This window comes from Nicotiana sylvestris, chromosome 2, assembly GCF_000393655.2.
Source record: "Nicotiana sylvestris chromosome 2, ASM39365v2, whole genome shotgun sequence".
In the NCBI taxonomy this organism is placed as follows: domain Eukaryota; kingdom Viridiplantae; phylum Streptophyta; class Magnoliopsida; order Solanales; family Solanaceae; genus Nicotiana; species Nicotiana sylvestris.
This window is the reverse complement of record NC_091058.1, coordinates 63,758,442-63,768,316: the sequence shown is the minus strand read 5'-3', so window position 1 is coordinate 63,768,316 and position 9,875 is coordinate 63,758,442. Positions and strand designations below refer to the sequence as shown.

At 39.7% G+C, this 9,875-nt stretch overlaps 2 protein-coding genes across 2 annotated transcripts; one reads left to right on the top strand and one right to left on the bottom strand.

Annotated features, from left to right (window-relative positions):
• The first annotated feature begins 363 nt into the window (after window positions 1-363).
• LOC104223874 (uncharacterized) lies at window positions 364-756 on the top strand. Its single transcript, XM_009775398.2, has one exon. It carries the CDS (start codon window positions 364-366, stop codon window positions 754-756), a length of 393 nt encoding a protein of 130 aa, XP_009773700.2.
• A 6,920-nt stretch (window positions 757-7,676) lies between these two features.
• LOC104223872 (protein PHLOEM PROTEIN 2-LIKE A9-like) lies at window positions 7,677-8,651 on the bottom strand. The gene is made up of 3 exons (XM_009775397.2): window positions 8,467-8,651; window positions 8,143-8,225; window positions 7,677-8,047 (listed from the first exon to the last, which is right to left on the bottom strand). The coding sequence occupies exons 1-3, from the start codon at window positions 8,518-8,520 to the stop codon at window positions 7,795-7,797; spliced, it is 390 nt and encodes a 129-aa protein (XP_009773699.1). The 5' UTR covers window positions 8,521-8,651; the 3' UTR covers window positions 7,677-7,794.
• Between the last annotated feature and the right edge of the window lie 1,224 nt (window positions 8,652-9,875).

Sequence of the window (9,875 nt, the reverse complement as noted above, 5' to 3'; positions counted from 1 at the left end):
CCGGGCCCTCGTCAGATGACTCATTCGGGCATGATACTACTGGCCCACTATGAAAAAGGAAGCAGCGGATTACGTCAAGAAGTGTGAGCAATGCCAAAAGTATGCACCAATGATACACCAAGCGGGCGAACTCCTGCACTCCGTCACTTCGCCATGGCTGTTCATCAAATGGGGAATGGATATCGTCGGACCCCTCCCGACGGGTCGAGGTAAGACACGCTTTCTTTTAGTTTTAACTGACTACTTTTCCAAATGGGTGGAGACAGGTGCGTTCGCCCAAATACTCGAACAGGAAGTCATCACCTTTATATGGAAAAAATATCATATGTCGTTTCGGCATTCCCAAAGAAATCAGCTGCGACAATGGACCTCAGTTCGTCGGAAAAAAAGACGATCGAGTTCTTTGACAAATGGAGCATCAAGCAAATACTCTCCACGCCATATCATCCAACTAGCAATGGTCAGGCAGAATCCTCCAACAAAACAATATTGAATATATTAAAGAAGAAACTCGAGGATGCCAAAGGGCTATGGCCGGAACTGCTACTAGAAGTATTATTGGCCTACCGCACCATGCCAAAGACCAACATAGGCAAAATGCCATATTCATTAGTCTACAGGACTGATGCCGTTATACCCGTTAAAGTAGGAAAACCTAGCCTAAGATACTCCAATGAAAGTGGACCAAGCAATGACGAAAGCAGAATACAGGACCTCGACGAAGTAGAGGAATGGAGAGAGATATGGCTCATGTAAGAATGGTATCCCAGAAACAACAAGCGGAAATGTACTACAACAAGAAAGCCAAAATACGTCCGTTGAAAGTCGGAGACTATGACCTCAAGGCCAAAACACAAGCGGCCAAAGACCCAAAAGAAGGAAAATTGGGAACCAACTGGGACGGGCCATATAAAATTACAGCGACGGCAAGCAAAGGGGCATTCCAACTAGAAACAATGGAGGGAAAACTACTACAGAACAACTGAAATGTCGCCCACCTCAAATACTTCCACTTCTGAAAAAGGACGCCACCCGAGTCGTACTCTTTTTCCCTCACCTGGATTTTGTCCCAACTGGGTTTTCCTGGGGAGGTTGTTAATGAGGTGACGAGGGGGACGTCTCAAATTTCAAAGTATAATTCATCGCCCCGCCTGTCGATGATGTCTCCAAGCCGAACGATGAAGGGACTAGATACAAGGAAACTTCTCCAATATGTATGAAACTAACATGTACAATACTCCAATAAATGAAATAAAGCAGCATTTCACTCAACGTTTCACTCTCCATCGATCTCTGTTCAAAGAAAAGAGTTCGATACCGCTCGAACCATGACGGGTTAACATTTTGACATTAACTCGAAATAACACCCCTACGGCTAAGGATGTTGCCAAAGAAAAGAGTTCGATACCACTCGAACCATGACAGGTTAACATTTCGACATCAACTCGAAATAACACCCCTACGGCTAAGGCCATTGCCAAAGAAAAGAGTTTGATACCGCTCGAACCATGACAGGTTAACATTTCGACATTAACTTGAAATAACACCCCTACGGCTAAGGCTGTCGCCAAAGAAAAGAGTTCGATACCGCTCGAACCATGATGGGTTAACATTTCGACATTAACGTGAAATAACACCCCTACGGCTAGGCCGTCACCATAGAAATAAAGTTTGATACCACTCGAACCACGACGGGTTTACATTTCGACATTAACTCAAAATAATACCCCTACGGCTAAGGCCGTCACCATAGAAAAGAGTTCGATACTGATCGAACCACGACGTGTCAACATTTTGACATTCACTAGAAATAACACCCTCACGACAAAGGCCGTAGCCAAAGGCAAGAGCTCGACCTTGCTCAAATCATTCAATAGTCGACGACACGCAGATTACTTGACATATGACATCGTCAGGACTACGCTAAAACATCACGCGACGCTGGTTAGCCCAGGGCACCCCCGCAACAAGAAAAACACAACAAGAAAACAATTCAAAGATATACAATAAAAAGTAACCACTCAATTATAGCTAATATATTACAAAAGTTTTTTTTACAAAGGGCTCAAGGACGCCCCCACAAAAATAACAAAACAAAAATAAATACAACCAAGTCCTATGCCACATCACCCCCTGTGGCATACTTCTCATTGTACCAAGAATCGGAGGTGAGCTTGTGCACATCATCATAATCGACATTGTCTCTGCCAGGTGTGCCGAGGTCGTAACCATACGCCTCATGAGCAGCACGTGCTTTAATATGCACCTCTCGAAGTTCTACCTTAGATACTTTCTCATCGGCACGAAGAGATATATACACATCAAGTTGAGCTTTAGCATGAACCCATATCTCGTAAAAATCTCGTGGCATGACAGGGTCAGTCAAAGCATGAGAGGTAGAGAGTTGCAACTGCCGTCACACATCCTCCGCTTTCAAAGCGACAACTTGATCATTTAACACGGACAACTCCACATCCAGATCTCAGATACGTCCCTCAAACCTCGCTGTTTCGAGTGCCTTCGCCTCCGCCTCCTTGTCCCGCTTCGATCTACAAACACGAAGGGCATTTTCCAAAGCCACTACCTCCGAGATGGCAGTTGTCCTATCCCTTTCACCATGGGCCAATCCATCAGCCTTAGCGCTCATCTCACCCCTAAGGTCAACAGCCTCCTTACTCATCTTAAGTTCATCTTCTTTGGCATTATGAGCCCCCTCAAGTTCGCTGCATAAAGCAATGGCCCTCATCAGGTCTTCGTCCTGCTCCTTCAACTCTTCGGTTTTTTGCACCAACTATTTCTCTTTTTGCTTGAGCCCATCACGGAACAGCTGAAAATCACTGTCCTGAGTGAAGAGATCAGCCAACGAATGATGTTTGGTACAGTACTCCTTATATTTAGAGTAAACCTTCCCAAATATGGTCGTCCTCCGCCTATCTTTATGTTCACGCTTGATCTCCATGATGAGGGTCTAGTATGCAAAGTAAGTTCAAAATAAAAAGTGGGTTAAGGACACAAAACAATATAAAAGTAAAAATAAAGGAGAATCATTTACCTGCAGAGCCATGCCAGAGACGCCCCATGATAGCTCTGCATCGCTCATTGCCTTAAGTGTCGCACTCTCGGAAGCAACGCACAGAGGGGAAATGCTGATGCTGCCTGCTCGCAGTTCGCCAACAAATCATAGTCCACAGGGATGACTATGTGTCGATCAGGGCCTTCCGTCCTTACCTCTACGTGAGTATGCCGCTCCAAATAGGCTCGCACATCTTCTGGGTCGACATCCTAACCTGAACTGACATCCCCAACATGCTCAACTCCGCCTCCTCCGACGGTAGACGATGCGCCACCCTCGACGGATCGTACAAATCCCACTTGATATATTTCTTCGGTCAGGGGAGACCTCCTTGCCAAAATAGCATCCGTCATAAGAACAACACCTATGCCTGACCTAGGCAAAGACGCCTCCCCCGCAATATCAGTTTCGTTCTTTCTAGTATCGGAGGCGACAACCTTCCCAAGCTCTACCCTCCTCCTCTTACTCGACGGAGATTCATCCCCGTTAAAAGGCTCATCCATGAGATGATAGACGGGTCAAGAGGAGATCTCTTCCCGCACAACGACGTCACGAGAGGAGTCTCTAGCCAGTATGAATTGTGCACGGCCTCCTCGGATAGACTCGGCCATGACAAACTGCACCCCTGCCGACGCGAAGGCCTGGTGAAAGGACGGGATTGGAGCCTTCTTCTTGGAAGCCCTACAACCTATCATCACAAATATGTCACATCAATAAACGACAGCAAACAGCCAAAGGTCAAAATAAAGGGGACACTTATCGGATGGAAACTTCGGCCCAAAGCGTTTGAGGAAAGCAGGCCAATCTCGAGTCCCCGCCACGTGAGGTAGTACACAGGCTACCCAATCCTCGATACCGACAATGGGACGAGGCGTACGCCTCACAGCTACACAAGAAAGTTATAATTAAGTACCAAATTGAAAATAACGAAAGTAAACAACGAGTACCAACACTTACGGTTATGGTTCCACCGCTCTGGGAATCCAGCAGGGTCCGACACTAGGTGTTCGATTCTAATGAAGAAGTATTTGTGCCAAAATTTGCGGCTTGCCCGGTCGTCCATCCCGACCACAAGTCCCCTGGACCCATGATGCCTCAAGTGTATCATAGTGCCGCTGTGAAAACTCGGGGAAAATAAATGTAAAAGGTGATGAAGGCCAACTTCACACCCCACCAACTCCGCATACCTCGCTAGTACTAGAAATATCTTATACATATATGGAGATAGTTACGTCGGGCAGACCTCGTAGAACCGACATAATTCCTTCGCTAACAAAGGAAGAGGGAGGGTGTGGCCAATCACAAAGGGATATACATAAAAAGCACAATATCCTGGTCTATGGACCCCACGAGGTCTCTCCCAGCCGGAACCATCTCAACATAGGGAGGAATGTCGTACGTAGACCTAAGGCCATCTATATGAGCCTACTCAGTCTCAGAAACCACCGGAGCGGGGGAAGAGGCAGGTTCTTTGTGAAAATCATTCTGAGACTTAGGGTTTCTCGGAGGTATCTCTTCCACGGTGGGAAAACTGTCCCCCTCCTCCGCCGCCATATCCTCACCACCAGAAGGAGGTGCCATGGATAACGGGGTGGCATCAGAAATCTCTTCGTGTGACCGATGTGTTCTGGGCATCTTGATGGTAGAAGGTATGTGGTTAAGACTTAAAGCAAAGAATGATGAACAAAAAAGATGAGAGGAGAAATCACGAAAGCAAAGCTGAAGACCCAAGGAGAAATGACCGAAGAAGACAATACATACACAAGAGAAGAAATAGCTAAAAGTTGTTGAAAAAACAAAACATTCACCTATTTATACGGTTGGGTGGCGCTAGAATCGAAGCAGAAAGTTGCCCATGGCACCAAAACCAAAGCGACAAGAAATCCATCTTTGTCTCGGGAAGATGCACAATGATGGCGCACGTGGGAGTAACGTCACTTCCCGATAAGCTGTACCATCCAGGATACCGTGGAACGCACCGCTCTTTCTTTACTGGTCAAATCGGTCTAATTCAAATGGCCAACTTCCTCCACGGGTATAGACGATGTTCGCTTATCGAGGATGTACATGGCCACGACCTCAACAAGCGGAGGGACTAACTGTATGAGTCCAAATTTGGCAATTGCGACAGTCACCGAATAGGATGAGGAACGAGGTTATCACGACGGAACGTCTGATGGTCGTCGTGGTGAAGGATGACGACCAAGAGCGGTCAGTCGAAATAAGATGTCAACGGCAGTGTAAACTTAGTAGGAGACATTAACAAGATGCTTTTCGAATATTCTTTATGATTGTACTTTTTAGGGTTTTATGAGGGATTGTCCCTCATAGGAAGAGTTAGTAAAGAAAAGGGAGGGATTCAAAAAAAAGACAAAAGAACACTTTGTAAAAGATTCATCTGAGAGTAAATATAAGAGTAGCCTTGTTCATCGATTACGCAACCCAAGCATATATCATTATACGATATTGATAAGATCCAAAGATTCCATAATCATCTCATACTTATTTCCTTCCTGCGCCGGCACTATATTGATTCCAACATATTAGCTACCATCATTCATCTTGCTTATTTCTTTTATCACTTGATCTAGATTTTATTATTCCTAGCTAAGATTCATCCTTCTTTTAACCATGAGATTGGTTTAGTCAAAGGGTTTAACATCTCTTGGTCAAACAATTACAATGTGAAAGAATGGTGTTAGATAAATTTTACATAAGCCAAGAATCTCGTTCCATGAGCTTGAATCTCGTTCGATTCGTAAACACGTACAACTTCATCTCCAATTAAAGCCACTCGCGGATCTCATTCACTTGAAATTTGAGGTAAAAGTTATTAATTCGATTTTTTAATAGACTTCTTAGTTCTACCGTTCGGGAAGAAAATACCAAAATTCAAATAAAGATAGTAGGAGAAAAACAAAAGAAAAAATTTATCTACATGTCTACTATTTAAAGAGTCAAATTTATTCAGTTATACAATTTCATTTTATGTTCTGTTTATTTATTATTAGTAGTATAAAGGCTCAGATAATCTAACCTAAAATTGAGTAGATCTAGAAGGATCGGATTAAAAAACTCGACACGATAGAGCATCTAATTAAATTACCAAAGAGTCAAAATTCCTCTTATTTAATATTGTATTCAAAGTAATGCTTTTTGATAATGAAAAAGAGAATGCGAAGTTCCTTTTACAAAGTATGGTGATTGGTCAACGAATTTTAAGGCATAAATATTACTCCATAAAGTATGCGTATACATCCAAATTTTAACGGATCAAGCTAAATTCTAAATTCAAGATACTACATGACTCTTGAAATCCTAAGAGTTTATCAGGATTTCTTGGAGGTTGCTTTACCCTAAACCCTAATGCACGCCTATATAAAGGAATACATATTCTTTTGAAGAGACATCTCAGCAATTACATAAACTCTCGGAATATGCACAAAGAGATCAAATATGAGATCTCCTAAATTCCATAAAATTCTTAGAATATAGAGATCAAAGATATGTCAAATATGTCTTGAGCGAAAAATCAAGGGATAAACGGAGTTGTAGCCTACAATATTTATCAATAAAATTATTTTTTCTTTATAGTTGTTTGTGATTGCAGTTTTAATTTTGTCTGCATAAATTTGTTGCAAACAGTATGATGATTGGTTAACGAATAAATGGACCAAGCACCGGTTTGGATGATGTCTCGATTTAGAGAACACTAAGGGGTCGTTTGGTTTGAATACGACTTATGCTGGGATAAGTTATACTGGTATAAGTTATGCTGGGATAAGTTATGTTGGGATTAGTTATGCTTGGATTGTTTTTTTATCCATTGTTTGATATGTTGTATTAAATATGACAATTGCATAATTTGTAAGAAGAATGTATAAGTTATGTCGGTGCTAATTATCCCAACCCTCTATAAAGTATAAGTTATCCCGATGTTAATTTTAATCCTAAAATATTAAGATGGTATTAAATTTTTATACAAACACTATACCTTCTTATATCTCTTACCAAACGACCCCTAATAATATAACGTCCATGAAAACAAAATACAAAATATATTTATCTACTATTTGGAGAGTTAAATATTCTTCAACTCTAAGTTATCATTAAGTTACGGGAGAATACATAGTTTGCCTTCCGAGTTTGAGGTCAAAATTCCTTTTTCGCACTTCTCGAACACAGGAAATATTTTCTAGATATATCTAATACACATCGCTTTTATATTTGATCGCTTTTATATTTGATCACTTTTTTAATTAAGTGTATGTCACACGCCAATAAAATTGTAAATATAAAAGGATATATGATTGTGAATCATATAGTTTCATTCATGCAAGCAATATTACAAATATATGCAAGAAAACACACTCTAAAAATACATGAAGTAAGAAGAACGAGACTTTTAACTTGAGATTATATTCCCCTCCGCCCCAGAGGTGGAGTCAGGATTTGAATCTTATGGGTTCGGAATTGTTATTTTTTTAAGTTATTGAGTTCTAAATTAATATTTTATACAAATATTCAATGAATTTCTTAAAATAAAGGCATGATTTGAACAAAAGCTAGTGCGTTCTACCGAACCCGCATCCTGGCTCCCTCACTTCATCGGCTTAGCTTCTCTCAGTCAAGTTTACGCAATGAATTTTCAAACCTCCTTTCCACCTTTTGCTCCAAACTTCATACAAACCAAAATACAGCTTATCAGCATCTCCATTTCCTTATGTTATAGTAAGAGTTTTTGGTATCATCTTTTTGCCATTAATGTCATTCTCAGTTGTCAAATTCACTTTTCTCCATTGAGTGTTGTCTCCCCATTTAGCCATAATATAGACTGGTGAATCTCTCCAACCAAACGCATCAGGCATCAATGACACCGTAAAACCGACGTCGTATGTTTTCTTCTCTAATACATTGTCAATCCAACCAGTTACCTCTAGCCAATTTACTTGAATAAGCTCTGCATCCTCCTTTCTGTTCAAATATAATGAATGATTTTGTTATTAGCTGATACTACAAAATAATATTTTGGCAGAAACGAAAACGGCTATAAAGTGCAAAATTCTTACTCGTATTTGGGTATTTTCCAAAAGCGCTTATCGTTTCCCCAAACAATATTAAGAGCTTTGGGATAAATTATATACCCCTGTAACTGTAAGTAACGAAAATAACAGTTGTCAATATTTTCATAAATTCCCAGTGAAAGAGAGACTGAGAGGCAGAGGGGATGGGATTTTTATTTTTTTTTAAATGATGACTTCTTTCCTTTCTGCTTCGGATTTTCACAATTTACAAAAGCTCTTAATTAAATAAATAAAAAAACATGAATTAACTCGAGCAGTAGTATGATGCAAGAAGTAAGTAATTGAAGAAATGCATGAAATTTTGTGCACCTTTTCATTTTTATAGAATGTGTGATTGCCTTCATAGTGAGGTTTTGAAGCCATTTGATAAGTCGAACTCACGAAATTACAAGGAATGTAGAGATTTGAGTGCGCTATAATTTGGCTTATAATAAGCAGCTATATATAGGGATAGGACATCACATTAATTATTTTTTGACTACCACAATTACAATTTACAGCTGCGCTCGCCGAAAGGAGAGGGAATCAAATCAGAAGTAAGACATACGGTTGGGGCATTTAGCTAATAAGAATATGCGTACTAAAAATATTGGGGAGAGATAGTTTGGATTCCTTCAATCTTAACTAAAGGTCGTCTCGGATTTGAGAAGGAAAAACTTTTTGGAAGGAGTGCTTTAATTATCCTAATTAATGGACTTATTCAGTGTGACTATATATGGATTAATGGTCGAATCAATTAATTTTGAATACTGAATGATAAAACCCGAGAAAAGAAAAACTAATTAAGGATAGACTATAAGTTGCCGAAAGTTGAATGCATAAAACTAGAACCGCTCCTTGCTAGTTAGAGATTGCGTGGGAATTAATAATTAATAAAGATTAAAGATGAATAATAGTATTCTCACACGGCATTAAGTATCAAATCCTTTCCATTGCTTAGTATTTATCTTCCACTTTCAAACCTTTTTCTGAAATGCCTTTTTATCGACTATGTTTTTTTTTTTTTGTTTTTTTTTTTTGAATTTAGGGCAGGGAAAAGGAAAATGGTGAGGGGACCATAGAGGAAGAATCGAATCCTCGCCAACAAGGTAAAAGTTTAGTTAATCTATTGACCGAGCTACTAAGATTTTCCAATTATCAGTTATCAATGGATTCTAATCTGCACAAAAAAACAAAAAAAATCGAGCAAAAGTTCGAGAAAAAGTTACAGGTTGTAATCTAATTAATAAACTATTCTTAATCTTAGAATGGATTTCAAATTGACTTTTTGCTGAACATATATATAAATAGTAGGATACTCTCTTTATTCATACCACAATTGTGTATGGTGATTGGCTTCTCAAAGGTTGACTTGGCCAATTATCAAAGTACACAAGAACATATGCTACCCCTATTCTTTTGAATAATAAAGAAAAGGTGATAGTAAAAAAGTTATTCCTAAAATTAATAACTTCAGTAAATGAATAAACTTCAACCACATAATTATTTATCCATCTCAAGTACTTGACTCTCATACGATACGTATTTGAAGTTTGCAATCTTTTGATAAGCCAATGAAGCAAAACCTCATACTTATAAACTTATACGTTTACTATTCAACCTTTCACATATATATGTAGAAGACGTGACTGTGATCACTATAAGCCTAGAGAACAAAATTACCAATCAGAATTTCTCTTGTTAAATATTACGTGCCATAATGTTTTTAATAACGAAAA